The 19,920-nt window shown below is 44.3% G+C and overlaps 1 protein-coding gene across 4 annotated transcripts in view; it reads right to left on the minus strand.

Annotated features, from left to right (window-relative positions):
* Positions 1 to 2,622: 2,622 nt before the first annotated feature.
* LOC117139729 (transcription factor hamlet) overlaps positions 2,623 to 19,920 on the minus strand; it is a 32,442-nt gene continuing 15,144 nt past the window's right edge. For all 4 annotated transcript variants that reach the window (XM_033302291.1, XM_033302270.1, XM_033302300.1 and 1 more), the window contains exons 2-8: positions 19,282 to 19,799; positions 16,027 to 16,158; positions 15,703 to 15,928; positions 10,800 to 10,944; positions 8,629 to 8,785; positions 4,478 to 5,440; positions 2,623 to 4,329 (exon numbers count right to left, since the gene is read on the minus strand). In XM_033302291.1, coding sequence (XP_033158182.1) covers positions 3,178 to 4,329; positions 4,478 to 5,440; positions 8,629 to 8,785; positions 10,800 to 10,944; positions 15,703 to 15,928; positions 16,027 to 16,158; positions 19,282 to 19,799 — 3,293 coding nt within the window. In that variant the 3' untranslated portion in view covers positions 2,623 to 3,177. The remainder of the gene's footprint in view (positions 4,330 to 4,477; positions 5,441 to 8,628; positions 8,786 to 10,799; positions 10,945 to 15,702; positions 15,929 to 16,026; positions 16,159 to 19,281; positions 19,800 to 19,920) is intronic.

Below are 19,920 nucleotides of genomic sequence, written 5' to 3' on the forward strand. Positions count from 1 at the left end.
TCCTAATGTGCACACTGATGCGCTTTTCCACCCACACTTAAAAATATTTCGTTAAATGGACTTGAATAGCTTAGAATGCAATTCGACTTCAATGTTTTTTGACATAGAATAAATTAAAGTCTACATACTTAACATGCTTACAAATGTAGAGTTTCTAAAATTGGATTAAAGGGAATTCCGTGTGATTTTTAGGATAAACAGATTAGATTGGTTTGTAGAAAACCCGTTTCTCGAAATATGTGAGTAAGTAAGCTAGAATCCAGTTCAAGTAAGACTTTTTTCCAAGTGCCGGTCACATTCGAGCGGAGGATACAGGCCCGATTCGATCCGTTTTGGGGCGTGTAACTGGGGCGCAACAAAGCCCATTTGCGCAACTGGCACATAATCAACAGTTGCTTAGTCAGGGCGTTATGGATCGCGTTCCTCCGAATTTCCACATTTCGATCCAGGCCGCAGCCAAGGTTTCCAGCGCTCTGCGGCTTTATCCATGCTCGTTATCATAATGTGTTGCCTCATTTGGGCGGGCTGCCTCAGATCCCTCGGATACTGAATGGACTCGATGAGGTGGGTGGATCCATGTGCATCGGGATCGGAATCGGGATCGGGAGCTAGCGACTCTGTAATCAGCGAGGTGTGAGTGACCTGAATAAGGTTGGTCAGCGGCCGCCGTGGGAGAAGGGATGGAGATGGAGATGGGGATGGGGCAGGAAAATTGCTGGGCCGGCTTGCCAAAGAGAATGTTGGAAAATATCTCGGCAAAAAGCTACTTGATCCTCTCATATTAAAAAAGCATTTCTAGCAGCCATAAACGGTTAGAAAGGTTGAAACTAGTAGAAACCACTTGCCAAGTCCGCTGGGCGGTTGGATGGCATTCCTTGACCTCGGCGATTTCTTTGGCTGGCTATCTGGTTTTGGACGGCAAAAAGTATCTTAAAGAAAGAATCGGAGATAAAAGTGAGTCAATTGCCAACAGTTACTTTTAAGTAGAGCGTATATGGGCTATTATGAATAAGGTATCTTCTCGTTTAATTGATTCAAATACAAAATACACAAATGACCTACTTATAACTACATGGAATGCTCTAATGATCACTCTCATATTCCTAACTTGGTAATTGGCCAGCATGTTGCCCAAGAATTTGTTCATCTAGTCGGCTAGCTCCACTGCAAATTATGCCTTCTTCAATTAACGCCCCGAGATCAATTTTCCGTCGCAGACTGTGACCAAATAACCGGCTAATGCGCCCCGACAAGATAGAATTCTGGCCGAGATCAGGGCGGGGCACTGGATGTGAAGCCAATTACCAATTATCTACTGTTTTCCACACAAATTTAACATAATTTGGCCAGTTTTGCGTTCAAATTTGTGGCACAATTTGTGGAAGTTGGCTGTGGTCAGGGCCAAGAAACGGCTCCATGGCCAAAATGAGATGGGCGGGCAGAGGGAGTTGGCTCCGGCTGACTCCAATTGTGGCCGAAGATTATTATTTTGGCTACTGGCTGACTGCCAAGCGTATTTCGCATAATCGAAAGTGACCGAACCGCAGCTATTTGACTGATCTTTTGTATGCCAGTCGGGTAACGGTCGATCGTCGGTTATGCACAGGTTGGGGAAATATTGAAATACACAAGATTGGAGCAAAAAAAAAAAAAAAAACACAAAAAAAGTATCCAAAAAGGCTTTGGCAAAAAATGATTGATGCCAATGGCGAGCGCCCTGGCTAATACAATTTAAAATTCAGTTAAAAACAAAAGACCAAACGCAAACGAACGAAATACGTTTGGTAAAAATATAAAAGACGGAAAAAAATGAAAAGTATTCATGGATAGATCGCATAGTTTTAACCGCATTTCGCCGAAGGCGTAACACACTCTAAACCGGAAGGGTAATTAACTCGCTTTGCCGATCACGCCTTTGCATTCAGATCGGAGTTTCGAGCTTGGAGTTATCGAGCTTCGAGCTCGTAGTCTGGAGATCGGACTCGAGATGGATGAATGGTCGGATGGATAGATAGATGACTTGGGCTGGTTGCCCAGATGGATGGCCGGGTGTATTAAAAAGCTATAAGTTTCGGCTTTCGTTTCGTTTGGATCTTTCTGATCTGTTTTTTTTCCTTCTCGTATTTGATTTTTGCTCTGCGCCGATGATTAATAATCGGGCGATCTGGTTTATATAGGCAAATGCGTTCACAATTATGTTTCGGGTCTGCGGCCAGGATTGATGGGTGTATAAAAGCTTTTTTTATGCGGTAATTGAGTGTGGATGAACCAACCTCTTTCAATGGCTTTATTATGCCCACAAGATTTGGCTTGGCTTGTGCGGTTTGCAGCGATCTGGATTGGGAAAACATGGGCCAATAAACTGACGAAACAATAAGCTGGAAAATTTAAATGGTCTAAACCTTTTATTTTACTTTTTATGCTTGGTTGTTGTTTGGGTAATTAATCCAGTTTATTCCCAATTTGCTCTGCCATTTATTCCAATTTAAAGCCCATAATTTGTATGCGATTGTTTCATTTATTGATTTTTCATGTTTCATAACGATCTTTTCTGGTTTTAATATATATAATAATAATAATAATATAATTAAACGTTAAGTAAATGTTATAAAATTGATTTTGTTTTGCGGGTTTTTTGTTGTTGAGAATTGCAGTAATTAGCTCTATAAATATGTTAAACTTACGACATACGTTACAAATCGATTTACACATAAAGATTTATGTATACATATAAAGCCTATACACGTACACAATCAATATATCCATATCCATATACATATATCCATATAATTATATGCATATAATTCACAGAGTTTCAAAGTAGTTGAAATCGACCCAGTAAGTTAAGACTTTCATATGTCTATGTACAGTTGTTTAAATTAGCTACAATTTTAAGGTGGTTTTAGAGTGGGTTTAAGTATGTATAGTAAGTTGTTTATAAAGTTTTTGCCTTTAAGTTGTGTTTATTGGTTTGTATTTTAGTTTAATGTTTGATGCTTCACCGTCTTTTTCCATTGATTGCATAGCTAATGTTTAGAGCTTCGTTTAGTACAAGTTGTGTCGAAATGGTAACTACTTAAAGATAGATTTCCCTCTCGGAGGCACGCTTAAGTAAGAGTTAAAGTAAGTTTATCATTTAACAACGAGGAAAGCAAGCTCTCTAATCTCTTACGATTCCTAAGAGCTTATTGTAATGGCCTTGGCGTTGTTGTTGTTGTTGTTGCCGCTGCTGCTGTTGTTGTTGCTGATGTTGCTGCTGTTGTTGTTGAAGTTGCCGCTGTCCTTTTCCAGATTCACGGACTGATCGTCGCTATTGACATACTCCTCGGTATCGCCCTCATTGCCGGCCAGACTGTTGGGCGTGTAGACCCGATTCATGAACTTCCTTATGTCATCGAAGTACTCCTCCCTTTCGGCAATGCCACTGGAACTGGGCGAATCCCGGAAATTGATGCCCTCCGACTCGTGCTTCTTCACGTGCCGATCGAGATTCGTCTGCTGGCCAAAGGATCTATCGCAGAGCTCGCAGCGAAAGGGACGCTCCTTGTTGTGGATGTTCCTCACATGGCGCTGCAGGTTCGAGGATATACTGAATGCCCGATCGCAGTACTTGCAGGGATACGGCTGCTCGCCCGTGTGAGTCCTCAAATGCCTCGTCAGATTGGCCGATCTGGGGAACACCTTGCCGCAGAACTTGCAGCTGTAGCGATCCTTCGTCTTGAGTCCCACCACACTGCCCGCTGAGAACTTCACGGGCGGAAGCGGCCGCTTTGGGGCAGCTGCACTGGCGGCTCCCGCCAGCAGCGCCTCAATGCCGCGCCGTCCGCCCGGTTGGCATAAAAAAGGAAACCCCGAGCGGTAGATCTCCTCCAGCAACAGCGGATGGAAGGTGGGATGAGTCTGCGGAAGCGTTGGCCCAGAGGCCAGAGCGCTGTGGTCCGCTGCGAACGCTGCTGCCGCCATCGTCGGTACCGCTCCGCCCTCGGACGTGCTGCTCAGCTCGCCGCCCGCACTTGTGGGTGGCGACGGCGAAGGGGTGAGCCCGGGCGAGGCGGTGGGCGTGGGCGTGGGACTGCTGCCCTTGTGGGACTTCTGCGAGGTGGACGACTCCGCCGAGCTGTGTGATTTGCGCATTTTCAGCGGCGGCCCCCTTTCGGCTTCGAATTCGTGTAACCTGGGCATGAACCTATGGAGCATAAGGTTTTCCTCTGCCGGTGCGTTAAAGAATGATCTAGGCGAGCGTTTGCGGCAGATGGAAAGGTCCAATGGTGCATCTCCTCCAGAGGGTGTGTCTGCGGGCGGTGGTGTACTCATGATGTCAATGGATTTCTGTGGGCAAAGGGAATACGGATTAGAAAAATTAAAAACAATTAAAGTAACTAACTACTTCAATTCCCTTGTAATAAGGGTATATTTTTGGCAACTTTAGAAAAAAGAAGCGAACTAAAATACATCTGTGTATCTCTTTCGAACTTACCCTATCATCCTCGGCCTGCTGTTGATCGGGACTGCTAACCCTTTCGGGTTCCTGCTTCATATCGTCCTGCTCCTCAGATTTTGAGTCGTTTCTGGCGTCCTCCAATTTCCCCTTAATGTCCAGGGAATTGCGGCTCTCGTCCTCTTCGCCTTCGAAAGCCTGCACAAGTGGCTCCTTCTTCAGTTTTTCGTCCGCCTTGAAGGCCAACTCCTTCTCCGTAACTTTGTCATAGGCCTGCGATTCACAGTTCTCACCCTTCAGAAAGCCAAATGGTAGTTTCTGATCAAAGGCGGAAACGGGTGAGGTGATTTCCGGACCACCGCAACCCAAATCCATGGGATTTTTCGAGAAAAACATTGGAATGTTCGTAGGATGCAGCGGATTTTGTGGTAGAAAGGGGGAGAATCCGTAAGGCGGAAATCCGGGAAAGAAAGACGGTGCAGTGCGGAACATTAGGAAAGGATTCGGTGGCGTCGACATGGCGGCAACGGCGGCAGCTGCTGCTGAGGACGAGGACTCCGAAGATTCTCTTGGTGGCGCTGGACAGGTGGATGTGGCAGTGGCGGCCAGGTGGGGCTGATGCGGAAGTGGGTGCTGATGCGGATGCTGATGGTGGCGATTCACGTGCTGGTTTCGATACGGACCCGGACCCGTTGAATCACAGAACTTTTTGTGCTTGGTCAGAGAGGTCAACGTGCTGAAGCTCTGGTTGCACTTGTCGCACTTGATCTGCATCCGACAGGTGGCGTGCATCCGCTTGTGCCGGCACAGATTCGAGAATTGCGTATACGCCTTGGAGCACACCTCGCAGGCGAAGGGCTTCACGGAGCTGTGGATGTGCTGGTGCTGCTTCAGGCCCGACGAGGTTCCGAACGTTTTCCCGCACTCCGGACACGGATGACAGCGAGCTCCGACGTGGTAGGCGCGAATATGCCGCTGTAGATTCGAGGGGTCACAAAATACCTGCAAAATACGGATCACAGAGCAAAGCGAACGGTGTGAGTTGCGATTGGTTGTTGGCAATAAAATAAAAAATGCGTACACTGCTACAAATTCAGCAATATTAATAAGTACTTCACATTTAAATAAAATGTGTCATACTTTCACTTGTTTGTAATTTCGTTGTTTTAATGGAAATTTACATAGAACTTATACTAATTAATTTGGATTGACTTTTTCGAAATACAAATTTCTTCCTCTGTACGAAATAGTGAACTGGTCGGGTGATCTGGTTCCAAATCCAAATGAAACGAAACTGAAATTAATCAATCATCTGGTGGTGGTGCTGCTGCTGCCGCTTTTGCCGCTTAAACGGATCTCTTATTTGGGCTAGACAATGCCCGACGCTCTCCGAGATTACGCAAAGGTAACCAGAGCAACGGCGGCGAATGGCAACAACATCATCTCCACCCACTTGGCAGCAGCCAAACACCTTCGTCAATTATTAACATCTATTGCTACAATTGTCATTGCCTGGCTCGAATCATCCATCACCCCCGGGAAGGTCTCCAAGCGGAGATCAGGGCTGGACAATAGAAGCCCCCTTCATATGTGAAGCCAAAATGGGAAAGCAAGGTGGCACAAGGCTAATCATGAAAGTCACAAAAGTAACGCAACCAGGTAGGACTTTACATCTAAATGCTATGCGGTATATTACATTTTTGTACAATTAATTGGAAATTTATAATTTATAAGAAAATTATAAGATAAAATAAGAATTGTTTAAGCAATATTGCGACCAATAATGATGCGACCAGCCCTAAGTCAGAAGTGCTCCATGTGAAGCTCGCACATTTCGTACTTCGGAGGGGCGAAGGCAATGACAGATCGGGCTTGGATTTTGTTGAGGAGGATACGGGGGCAGGTGGGGGCGGCGGGGGTGTTTCCGTGGAGCAGGGGATCCAGCCTGGCATCCAGTTTTGTGTACCCACTTCAAACTTGATTTCGGTCAGCCGTTGCGACTCCCCCGTCGCCTTTTTACGAAACTGTTATGCCTAATCATGCTGTCATAATGCGCTACGAATTCATATCAAACGATGATCGAGGCAGCCTTTTTTGTCTATCTCCATGAGCCACACAAAAGGTGGAAAACCATGGGACGGGGGGATCGGTGGGGATAAGCTGGGGCATCCAGGGAACCCGAAGAGCGAGAGAGAGAGGCGACATACAAGAATAGCTCGTGCTATAACTACATCAAATGGATTAGATTCAACTACTCTCGAAAAAGGCGAAAAACGCCACAATAGACAACGACAACTACAGAAACATTATATGTATATATATATAAAGACAACGACGATCTCGGTGTTACAGCAAAAACAACAAACGAGGAAAAAACAACTAAAGAAACAGTGAAAAAATCAAAACTAACTCAGGATCTGAACAGAAGCATATATATCATATATCATATATAATTAGTAGAATGATTTATATTCAATAAATGATATTTTTAGATGATAAGATCTGGGACTTAGGATCAAATAAACAAATTTTTAGATATTTTTTTCTGTGTACTGAAAGATGAAAAGCAGTCGCAGCTTCGTTGGGTTGAGTGTAGGTGTTTTGGCATTCGGCGGTGCAGAAGTGAAGAAGGGGAAAGTGGTGCAGGGGCTCCGACGAGATCTCTGTTTTTCTGTGGAATGTGCCTTGGGTGGGGGTATTATCAAGGAGGAGATGGTCGCCAAGGGGACGGGACGGAACGAGGCTGTGTGCCAAGATCTAGGAGCGTACGTGGGGTCAGCCAAGGCATCAGTGCCTGTGGGTCCATGGCCTGAAGATGCGATCGGACTCTGGTAGCCTAATGGAGTTGAAACTTCTGGCTGAAGTTGCAAGGAAATAAGCTAATGAAAGCCCGATAAAAGTGCTGGCATTCATTTGGATCTTATGAAAGGTACTTAATTATAATTGCTTTAAATAAGAATTCAAGGCTGCATATTTTAAACTCTCCTTTTAAATAGACCGCATTCCTGTGCCGTCAGTTAGCCCCCCCTAAAGACTTTACAGTTATCCGCCCCCCTTAACACCATTGTGCACTCAACTGCCTCATCACGGATGCCAAGCTAAGCCCTCGAACAAAGCCTTGTAGATCCGTGGCAAATCCCTTTGGAAACGCCTTAAGCCCGCTGCTTAAAACAAACAAAGCTGACAGCTGCAGCTCTTTTTGGGCCTGTCAGAGGGCCTACAGAAGAGGTTAACACAAAAAAAAGCTCGGACCCCAGCGAAAGTCTGGCCCAAAAGATCGATCATCATTTGTTTGGGCCGAGTGGCTCCCGTTTAGGGATGGGTTTTTTCGGAGATATGTACATGGAGCCGTGGAGCCGCAATGCGTGCTACTTACATGCCACCGAAACAATTACAGAGCGCTAAGTAAACCAACTGTAATGCTCGATGGGCATTGAAATACCGTTCGATTTGGATTGGGATTGGGATTCGGATTTGGAAATGGAAATGGGAAAAGCCAAGAGAAAAGGCCCAACTGCGACCACAAGATCGTAATCAACATGCCATTAAAACATCTTTGGAAGATGTCGAAGTCGCAGTGCGATGACAATGACGCATGAAACGAATCGTTCGATGGATGGATGCCTGATTTTCGATGGCTAGATGGATGGATGGCATGGTTGGATGGTTGGATGCTCTGATGGCGTTGCCTCCGCTCCAAGCCCTTTTGATTTCGCTTTGGCATTCAAATGCAGCCAGCGAAGATGAACTCCATCAAGGGCGGGGCAAAGGGGGGCTGCGACAGGGTTTCTTCATTACGGGTCGCTTAAGTGTTTCTGCTTTGGATGAGTACACGCCCTGATTTCCAGCTATTGCAAGTAAGCCGCTCAGCGCGTGCTCAAAAGGTGGACCAGGTGGTGCAGGGAGGGTGTGCAGGGGGCACACTCTTAAAAGCCAAGTTAGCAGCCCGCGGCTATTGATCCGCTTGAAATCAAAAGTCTTTTTGTGTTGCCAAGCCACCAGAGCACCACGAGCTGATACAATAATTAATGACGGCGTAAGTTTTCGGCCGATCGAAGGTTGTTGGTAACAGAAGCTATGGCCGAGATGCTCTCTCTTTATCTTTATCAGAAGTCTTAAGTCGTGGATGATGTTGATACTTTTTGGGGCTATTCATGCAACGTGTCACTTAAACTTTTAAAAATGCTTACCTTGCTGCAATTTTCGCAGGAATATTTGCGTATGTTATTGTGGGAGATAGCTTCGTGTTTAATCAGCAATGGACGATGGCAAAATCGCAGAGCGCATTGCTTGCAGGGGAATTCGTCCTGCTTGAAATGGTGAGCGCCTATCAGATGATCGTCCAAGCTGAAAATGAAGGAAAAGAGAAGAAAATGCTTAGAAGTGCAGTTCAAGGAAAGCTCCAGGCAGCAGGAGCCACTTTACCCGCCCTTATCTGACTGGCTGTCATCGCAAGTTGGGAAATTAGCATTGTGACATTTTCGTGAGGCTCTCTGCGCCAAATCGCAGCGGTTCAATCAAAGTCATGTGCGCCAGTTCACACGCCTTTGTTTGCCGACCACCTGGGATAACGCCCACCTCGGAAAATCCCTCCCCCTTTTCCCGGACGGGCGTCAATTAGTCAAATGATGTTCAATATTTAATATGCGCGGCCAGCTGATAAGAGATCTTATTCCGAAAAAAAGGAAACAGCTGCGACCAATGAGCAGAGGCGTCCTTGATGGAGGAGAATTGTGGCCAAAAGTGGTGCGTGGTGGTGCGATGCTTATCGACTTGTGTGTGGGTGGAGTAAAATCAGGCAAAAAAATATATATATATATGTCCATATGTGAGGCAAAGCGATGTCGACAAGAGGCGGCAACGTTCTCATTTTTCTTTGTTTTGTCATCGTCATGGAAGAGTTGATAGTTCCGAGTCCCCCCAAATCCCCCCTTTTTTCGCTACCTTCACCTGAAGTGTAGGCGTTTGTTTGGCTTACAGTCCATGCATGTTCGACATCAGATAAATGGCAAAAAAAAAAAAAAAGAAACGAAACGAAAAAATATAGAGACAGCCTGGACACGCAGACATTGCTCACATAGCTTCCCTTCCATCCAGAGCTCCTCATGTAAAATTCAATAAATCACCGGCACTGATAAGTGCACCCCAGGGGGATTGGGGACCCACCGACTCCCACTCTAGTAACGGTAAACATATAGACCGCCGCTCCACATCTCGGGGCAAACATCAAATCAAAGCTCGCTTTTAGCACTTCAACTTAAATATATGGGTATCTATGATTATAGCCATCGCAGGCATATAGAAATGACATTTGCGTGTTGCCGCCAATTGTTGCTAGTGGGTCATTTATTTATTACAACGTAAAACATTTGTAAATATTGGGACTAAACTTTTGCATTAACCACTTGTGTGGGAGGATGATGATGGTCGTGTTTGTTTTTGAAGAAGGAAAACTAAATGGCCAGATTGATGGTCAGATATTCAAGGGAAAGCCGTCAGCTTAGTTGGGAAAGTCATGTGAGTACCATGATGTATATGATGATTTAGTTTATAAATATAAGATTTTAAGCCAAGTATTTTCCTTTTCCTTTTTTGATAGTAGAGTGACTACAGCAAGTGCAGAAATGAAGCGAAAAACAAACTTTGGTGAAAAACGAAATAAAGGCCAATGAAATCGAAATGCCGCATCAATGCAGGAGGCATTAAGGCTCAGTTAACACCTACAGATTGCACATTTGGGCCCATAAAAAACCAATCATGGAACGGGCCAAGTCAGGCCAAACCAAGCCAAACCGAAGTTTACAGTAAGTTTCAGGTGGCCAAAGCGAACCGAAAGCCAGTCAAATCAAGACCAAGACCATTTCGATTTATTTCCGAGCTCGGAGCTCACTCTCACTTTCGGTTGAGCGTCTCTGGGATGTTTAATGGCACTTTTATTGGCCGCACTATTATCGCCATCAACTTTTAATTAAGATCTCCGCCGGAGTCTGGCATTAGACCGCATATCCACTTAGATCCAAAGGCATTTAGCAACATTTGCGAATACTTTGTATCTCTGTCGGATTTCTCTTTCAACTTGTATACCTATACTTCTGCACGGATTTTATTCGCTGCGCACCCATAATTCTTTCGGGTAAGTTGGAAGCTAATTGGGTGCTTGTTGTACTTTTTCGATTTTTTTTGTAGATCCTAAGCTATACACATAATTTGATTTAGATTATTGTCGTTGCTGCTTAAATGCCAAAGCAATTTCGGCAGCAGACATTCTCCTACGCCAAAATCGGGAGCTACTCTTGATACCCTGGAGGGGTTCCCATCGGGGGTCTGATAAATGGCTATTAAGTTGGCCAGTCGTACTTACAGATCCAAATCCGGATAGACTTTATCACAGACCTCACAGCGTATATCGAAACCGTTTTCGTCGTCTGTGAAATCGATGTCGCCCTCTCTGATTAGCGAGGAGTTTTTCTTATCCTTGGAGAATTCGTCGCCACTGTACAGGGAGCCTGAAATGAAGAAAATGCACTCTATTAGAATAAGGTTGGATAAATCAAATAAATAATTTGTATATATTGTAGATTTAGCTACTATATATAGTATATGGAGATGAACAATTCAAAATATTCAAGCGTTGGTCTTTGTTCAGCTTAAAAGCGATCGTAAGATATTACAGATCTCAATAAACTATTATGTTTTATTTGCAGCTCTTTAGCACTCACAGAGAATCAGGATACCATCAAGTTCAACTGCGTATGTTCACTATATATCACTTCGATCCTTCAGTTATCACTTGAGCTGCTCACTTGACACACAACCGTTCGGCTTCGCGTTTGATGAACAAGTGTGTCGTTTGCGGAGCATAATGCCGACGAGCTAATGTTCTGTTTGTCCGCTAACAATCTGCGGCAGGTCCTTTTTCTGGCCAGGACGCACTGGCATATGACCACCACACACCTTTGCACACCAGCACACACACACACACGTACGCTTGCTCGGGAGTAAACACGCAAACACTTAACACAAAATTGGTAGCAGAGACGAAATCGTGTGCACTCATATATGGCACTCGCATAGCTTGACGTTGAATAGATAATTGTCCCAAATGAAAGTAAGGTAAAGGCAAGACACCCCTACCCACCCCACCATCTCTAGAGGCAATCCTCACCCCTCTCTTAGCTTGGCCAACTCCCGACGAGTGCCAAGTGCACAGATACACAAGGAGAAAACTCTGAGTATGTCGTAAATAAGTATAATTAGAATATGGCTTACACATGTTGTGGAGATTGTAAGCATAGTTTAAAAAATTAAACTAAAATAAGAGTTAGAATGAATGCATGAATTTTACTTGTATTAAATTCTGTATGTTTTCGTTGGCTGCACAGAAGTTCTTCATTATATAATGCTTTAGTTTTAATGAATTAGTGAGCATATAGCGTATGGGCTTTTGAAGCATGATTGCTTACCAATTTTTCTCTCTCTGCATCTTTAAACAATTCCTAGGGGAAATGAGTGTTGAATATGAGCAGAGAGGTTGAGGAGAAAGCTGAGGTGCTCTAGGGGGTGTAGAGGGTGGGGTAGGCTACTGCCACTGGTAGTGCTAGTGGTACTTGTATTGGTAGTGGTACTAGTTAGCAGGGGTGGTGGGCAGTGGACAACCACCAGGTGACACCGACACAGCGACTAAGGGATGATGGCGATGACCAGAGATTATGCATGCAAGCACATCCGAAGGGTCAGCGTCAGCAGTCAACCCCTCAACCTCTGCTACCCTGCAGTTCTAGTTCCGTTGGACTGATTTCGTTTGAAAAGTCATATATGTAGATGTGGCACCTTGCAGCAGCGTATCGCTGCTTTTGGCCTCTAAACAGGTGTTGCCTCTCAAGGCAGCCCACCCCCTTTGGTTGCCCACTCGACGAGGGGTGCTTACCAAACACCCAAGCCTTGCCCGCTGAAAACGGAGTGGAAATTGCTGTTTGGGTCAAAAGTTAATTTTCAGCGTGTGCAATATGGCCGCAAAGGGCAGCGAAGATTCCCACGTCAAGGGTTTTCCTTGTGGGCTGCACTTGAACTTTGCCCGGAGTTTCTACAGTTCTTAATTTTGGGTGGGCAAGCGTGGGATAGTAGGAGGGTAGGCGCCGTTTCTAGGGGGTGGAGATGACACATATGAGTCAAGGTAGGAGTGGGTTGACATATGGTGCCCTGGGCAAATGGGAGGGTAGCTGTAGGTTCCTTGAGCCTGAGAATGCTTGGGAAAACTTATGTTTGGGTGGGTTGCTTTAAGTAGGGCGGAATCCTGGGAACTAAGTTTGAAGATATTAAGAGCAGCTGCTCTTGGGAGTAATTAAAAAAGTTTAAGAAAAATTTAAAATAAATAAAATGATACTTCCAATAAACTACTATTTGTTCTGACTCTTTTTAAAACCCCTTTAACAAAGCAATTAATCAAACACCCAATGAAAGTACCTAATTTATTTGTCTTTCCACAAAGGCATCTCCGCTGTCAGTTCGCCCATCGATGCCTTATCATTTGGTCATTGCCCAGCCCCCTTGTCAGCATCTCCCCCAAATCCTGCACAATCCTTTCACGCCTTTCACCAGATCTCTTGCAGCTGGATTCCCCTTTCATCTGACAGATTGATTCAGTCGACCAACAGCGAACTGACAATTCAATAGAGTCATTGTGAGGGATCAGGATGTGGATTAACCAGGGCCAATGGATGCCGAAGGAGGCGGGCGGGCTGGAAACTCTTTGACATGCCAATTACATATCAGAGAATATGCTGCTGGCTGCCAAAAGCCAGCGGCTGACCCTGAATCGGAGGCTATATTGCTAAACGGAAGCCGAAACTGTTGACAAATGATTGATTGAATTATTTACACCTTACAACTTGCTCAAACGAAATGTGAAAAAATCAAAGTTAGATCCGCCTGCTAATCGATTTGGCAGCAGCACAAAATAAAAAATAACAAACAAAAAGGGTTAGGTGGCACTCCTAATGATGCCCAAATTGACACACGGTGATCATTTGGCGGAAGACGCGACACGAGCCTTCTATTCAATTTAATTTTACTCTTTCGCTTTTTATTTTTCAGCTCATTAATCATCCATCAGCTTTGCCGGCGACAAAGTGTCAATCGACGGAGGTCTGTTGAGTTTTTCGGTTTTGGATTCGTATCTGAGAGTTAGTTAGGATCTCGTTTATGGGCTTGGTCTATCTGGCGTGTGTTCTGCCAGTCGCCAGTTGGCGATACGAACGTATCTAAATGTGCTTCGTGTATAGTTTGTTCCATTGTTTGATTGGTCGATTGAAGAGTTGCCGCGATTTAAGCCGAAAGCCATCTCAAAAGTGTCTTGGTTTCGTTTCTTTATTGTTGGAAATGGTTTTTTTGGTTCTGTATTTGGTTTTTCGGAGGCGGAGGTGGAGTCAAGGTGAAGGGAGCTCGCTTTGAGTTGACAACTTTGTGGGTTGGTTGACTTCGGAGTGATTGGAGGAATGGTTAGAAGTCATTGTTAAATAGTTGCGGTATTATGAAGTAAGTAAGTTGTTTTAAAACTGAATACAGTCATTCAAACTTACCATATTATTAAATTGTTTTTTTTTTTAATTTGCATTTAATATTATGTACAACTTTTAAAAAACATTCCCATGCATTGCAGAGTGCACCCCTTGACATTAGCATTTTCCATACTGAAAATTATCGAACGCGAAAAATTCCCAGCCCAGCCGCTCATTAAGTATTCCTCGAGAAAAGTAACGGTCGGAACTTGGAACTCCCTCTCCTGGAAATCCAGCGATCCTTTGCTACCGTTGCAACCACACTTTCGATCGCTCTTTGCCACCTCCTTTCCTTTACGGGTCTCGGCGACGGAACCTCGATCGCGTTGCCACCCCCGTGCTGCACTGGTGGCACTCGCTGCATGTCCTTGGACGCACAGGACATCTGGGCCTTGTCTTCTGCCAGAGAGTAGAGGGAATTTCCCTGCTCAGCAGCGCGTGAACTGCGAGAAAAGTTGCCCGAAAATACGTTAAAAAGTCAAGACACAGGTGTCCCTTGTGCTGAACGGAAAAGCGGGTTGAATATCAAGCTTGAAAAAGGACTTACGCGGAAACTTTGACAGCTTGGCTTTAATTGAAAAACTAGAATATAAATGCGAGACCATTGTAAGGCACTATGATCCGGCAGATAAGCATATGGAATTAACCATTATGTTCATTACATATTCAAATTTAAAGCCGACTCGCCAACGAAAACATACTCGTGGAGATTTAAATTTGTGATAAGCATGGAAAAAAAGAGAGTGTGAAACGCCAAATGAGCTGTCCATAAATCCCACATGTTTATAATCAAACACGCCTCGGCTTCCCGTTTTCGGCGATTCGAGGGATGCAGGATTAGGCTTAAATTGAGCGTGTGCCATTTTGACTGTCGGCAACGTATCGCACATGCCGTATATCGCTGACACAATCTCGGACCCTTTGTTTGCTGATGGATCTCTAATGAAATTATCAAACATTTTAATAACAAATGAAAACATGTGCGGTTGCCGCAATATTGCATGGGCGCATGCGCAGCGCACAAATTGATCGTATTTAGGGGAGGCAAAAAGGGTGACCGGCAACATCGGAGAAGGGATGCCTGCCTGCTCTTCTGTTTCCGATTCTGTGAGCCCTCATAAGCCACTGTTCCTGCACCCGAAATTGAGATTGTATCGCAGGACGTATCGCTCGTGCCAGGAACTCTGTCACGGGCATTGCCGCCGGATTCTGAACTCTGGATTCTAGATTTTAGATTCTGTACACCCGATTTGATGTGACCCACAGTGGTTGCGTTGCGCGTTAATTGCCTGGCACCACAGCTGCACTTATTAGCCACACCAGCATGGACACAACACATACGTTATTACACTCTTATTCAATGTCAAATCCTGATGGAATTGCCCCATTTTTGGGCAGGGTCCTGGTAACTAAGCATTACAATGGGCATTGATATCTCGATTAGTAGCAGCATGCTGAATATTACTTCATTTTAAAAAATGAACCCATGATATTCTTTTGTCAATAGAGGACAAAAATAAACAAAAAAAGGTGTTTGGATATCAATTACAAGATGATTGATACACTCTTCACATACATATGCTTATGTTTGATATAACTTAAAAATTTTAGTAAATATTTTTAACTTCTTGGAATAAAATTTCAGTAAATATTTTAAACTTCTTGGGATAAATTCTTAGGCAAGCCAAATATTTTAACGAAACTCACCATTATCACGATCGCTGCGATCATCGCTAGGCGCGGAGCTGCCCCCACCGCCGCTTTTTGCTCCCGAGGAGGAGGCGGCTACCACTGCGGCGGCTGCTGCTGCGGCTGCTGCCAGGACCTTGCCGCCGTTCATGAAGTCCTCGTTCAGTTGAACAGGACTCTTGGGTCGCCCGTCGACGACCATTTCACTGCCAGCATTCACGTACCGATTCGTCTCGTACCACAGCTATAAAAAGGCAAGTGAAAATAATGGTTAAAATTGTAAAAAATCGAGTGGCACGTGCTGAAGGGCTTTTTATAAAGGGGTTGGGGTTGTATACTAACATAACCAGCATTAATGTAACTCTGTAAATTAGCCTCGCCTATACAATCGTCCTGAACGCTTCGGATTTTTTTCAACCACGTGGACACATCTTCTGTGGGCTCTAGCCATCCATTATAGTGTCTACTATGGGCCTGCAAACACAGTATAAGGGTAATCAATTTAAAATATATTTATTTCAAGTTTTTTCCTCTTCATTAAAAAAGTTAATTGAAAATTGTAATAATTTTCCAAAAATAACTGTTGGCGCCATCTGTTGGCCCACCCCTGGCAACTGTGCTATTTCTACACGTTTGTCTTTGCTAAGCCAAGACACAACCCTCGAAAGTGTTATATTTGTGTATAATTGTAAGCATATATCAACTTTTTAGATGTAAAATATGTTTTAAATAAATAAAAAATAGAAATACAATTTAGATATACATACAAAATACAAAAAATAACTGAAAATGCATTGCAATTTAATTAATTATTTTTACAAAATGATAGCAACAACTCACACTAATATGCGAGCAAATTAGAATAATTTTTGAGTAGCTCCTATAAACAAATTTCCATTGAGAGTCTGCATAATTACTTAGCCAATTAATAAGGGTCTTCAAACACTCCAGTAAAAAGCAGGCCCAGCAAGACGCCGCCCACAAGTCTGCCCGCAAAATCAAGGTCACTAAACAGTAAGAGGAAACTGCAGCCACGGTGCGAAAATACAAGAAAAGAGCAAAACAACAGAAAACTAAACAAAAACCGCCAACAGTTTTTGTGTACAAATAAAAGCAGCGGCGCCAAGCTGAATTACGCATAATTTACACAAATCGTTAACAGCGGCTGTGGATTTTTTTCTTTTTCTCTTGTTTTGTAGTTGCGGCTGGAAATGGGAAAAACTGCCTTAGACTTTGCGACGCCGAAAGTTCGACGCTGCCGCAACCACAAATTAAAATCAAAAAACCAAAAAAGAAAAAAATCAAAAAACTCAAATGCTGCGGTTGACTGAATGACTTTGCGTATGCGCAACGTTCAAGTCGCCGCCGTCGAACTCTTGTCTATGAAGTCATTTGGAAAAACGGCATTTTGCAGTTGGCGATGAAGTGGTATGAGTGTGTGTGTGTGTTTATGTGTGCGTGTGCTCATGTGGGTGTGTGCGTCGAGTGGGAGAGTCTAGGGAGAAAGAGAGAGAGAGTGAGCCATGTGTGCACGCTCCAAAAATTAAGTTAACAACGCCTCAAGTGGCTTCTGCTGCCCCGCGGCATATGCAGCGCAAAAATAAAAAATAAAATAAATACATAAATGAAATAAACTTTGCGTTTTCAGGACGAGGGAGAGAGGTTTCCTCGAGTGGTTTGCCAAACAAGTAGGTTGCAGTCTGTGCTTTCCATTCGGCGAGGGCCACGCAAGTTATAGTTGCAAAAATGTATAATTGGAAGGGCTTTGATTTGCGAAACACTGGGCAATTCGCAATTACAATAATTAGAAGACGGTGGAGTAGCAGGAACATGTGGGGTGAAAGCAATCGCTTTTCAAAGGGGAAGGCTCAGTTAATTTATTTAATCAATATTGAGCATCAAACCCAATGAATTTAGAGTAAGGAAAATAAGTAAGTTATCTGTTCGCAATTAATATCTAAGCACATAAAGATTCAGTGTAAGAAATTTTAAGTTTCCACATGGTTTCATATTCAAGATTATTTAGGCAATCAGAACTGATCACCGGAATATCTTTATATGACATTTCCCCTGTTTTTCTTGGTTATTCAAGACGGCAAAGGAAACTGCAATCCGATGCAGCCACTAAAAAATGATAAGATCATCTGGATATGCCCAAGTACACGGCCAGAAATATCCGCAACCGTTTGGCAAACAGTTCCAGTTGCTGGTTTTGTCTGTCGATAATCCCCGGACACACATCACACATGTCCTTGCCTATTCATAACTTTATTAAAAAGGAGGCCACCACGCTCACGGCAGAAAAACACGAAAACGTCAATGGGCAGGAAAAATATTTACGCGCCAGAGATAATCTCAAAGTGTTGGGTTCGGTTCGGTTAGGTTCGGCTGGCAGAACTGGCTTCGAATTGCCAGATCAGATCCAGATCCTCCCGGAGGATCGGACGGGAAACGGTGGCAGATAGGCACAGATACAGATACAGATACGGCCAATGTATCTGTCAAAACGGAAACGTGAACGATAAAAGTGCGCTTGATTTGAGGATCATCCAGGAATAAAGGCCAGAAGGGATCCGATCCGAGCCGAGCCGAGCTGTGTTATTTTTGCAATTTTCGCTCGAGTGGCAGGAACAATATTTTCGTAGCAATACCTGGGCCGAGTAGGTAAAAAGAAGGGATCTCCTTGTGCGAATTGTCAACAGGACGAGGCGCGATAATTTGATTGGATTGTCTCTGTTTTTCGGTAGAGAAAAGTGGTAGCGGAGGGAGGAGGAAAAGTGTCAGTTGACTGACTGACTGACTGACAACCGATCGAAGGGTTCGGACTGGGATCGGATCCGTATACCCTAATTGGAATCATCAGCCGGCCTCGACTTAAGCCTCATTTGGGGTGCACTTTGTGGACTTTCGTCCTGGTTTTCCACTCCGGCGGAAGGTAAATTAGCTCTGGCCGGGGATTAGGCACATTTGACTGACAATTGATACCCTCGAGGTAGAGCTCTAATCAAATCTCTTTCCAATCGTTTGATTTTCCCTGCGAAAACCACCCAAAAATTGGGATGACTCAATTCGCTTGCAATTTTCGCACATCAAAATTGGTACGGATCTGATGGGATTAAATTTCCCGACCAGCGAAAAACTAATATCGGAAATTTGAGATTGCCAAAATGCGCACACATGTGAAAGGCTTAAGGGCCGTTTGGTGATAAATGTGTGTTATAAAAGTTTTGGGGTTTCAGGCATGGGATTTGTGCTTCTGATTGCATGGGAAAATAATTATAATTGCAACTAACCACATTTTTGGGTAGACATTGTTGAGTTCTACCTATTTTTGAATTAATTGGGTTAGTAAACATCAAGCAACTAAAATATATTATATATATTAGAAAGTAGTTTAATAAGTTATGCAAAGCATTAAAAAATATCAGATCCACCAATAAACTAAAAATCTTTAGACTACAAGTTTAAATGTATATCTATCTATTGATTGTTTCTAAATCTTCAATGTCTTCTCTACTGCTTCCCCATAGTTATATTAACTTGTCAGAACTTATAAAATTATTTATCTCTGCTTCCAGGATTGTCAAAATGACTTACCTTCCAGGCCAGCTGAGGATCGTTGGGTTGGTGGCTGAGTTTCATGGGAAAGGGTCCGTAGCGAGTTCCCCTCTGGAGCGGCGTCTTGGCGTAGACGCCACCACTATCACGGATGTCCAGCTCACAGACTGGTTCGCGCCTCCGCACCCACTCCTGCAGGATGTGCTCCGCCTGGGCGCGGTCCTTGAAGAAGGCATCCATGCCGTCGGCGGCGGCGGAGGTGGATTCCACGGACAGTGGCAACGTGGGAGGCGGTGGCTGTTGTCGCTGGTTCTGCTGGTGGAAGTGATTGGGATGGTGAAGGAGCTCCTGATCCTGTATATCAAGATGATCCCGCCTCGGCGGAGATCCTTCCACGGGATCCTGCTGCGTTAAGTGATGGCGGGCGGCGAATGAATCCTCGATTTGTTCAGACAGCGGATTAAAGCCCTGACTCCTGGCACTCAGATCCAGGTGATGGAGGTGATGATGGTGGCGCGCTACACTTGCACTTGGATCGAAGTCGTCGCCTCCGGAGCCTGTTGACAATCGAAGCGGATAAGAAATAGACAGCGATTAGAAATGACTTTTCCGACCGCTGGCAAGCACTCGAAGCACTAATCCTAATCAGTTGTTGGCTGTCAATTCACTCCCAAAATA

This window comes from Drosophila mauritiana, chromosome 2L, assembly GCF_004382145.1.
Source record: "Drosophila mauritiana strain mau12 chromosome 2L, ASM438214v1, whole genome shotgun sequence".
NCBI classification, from domain to species: domain Eukaryota; kingdom Metazoa; phylum Arthropoda; class Insecta; order Diptera; family Drosophilidae; genus Drosophila; species Drosophila mauritiana.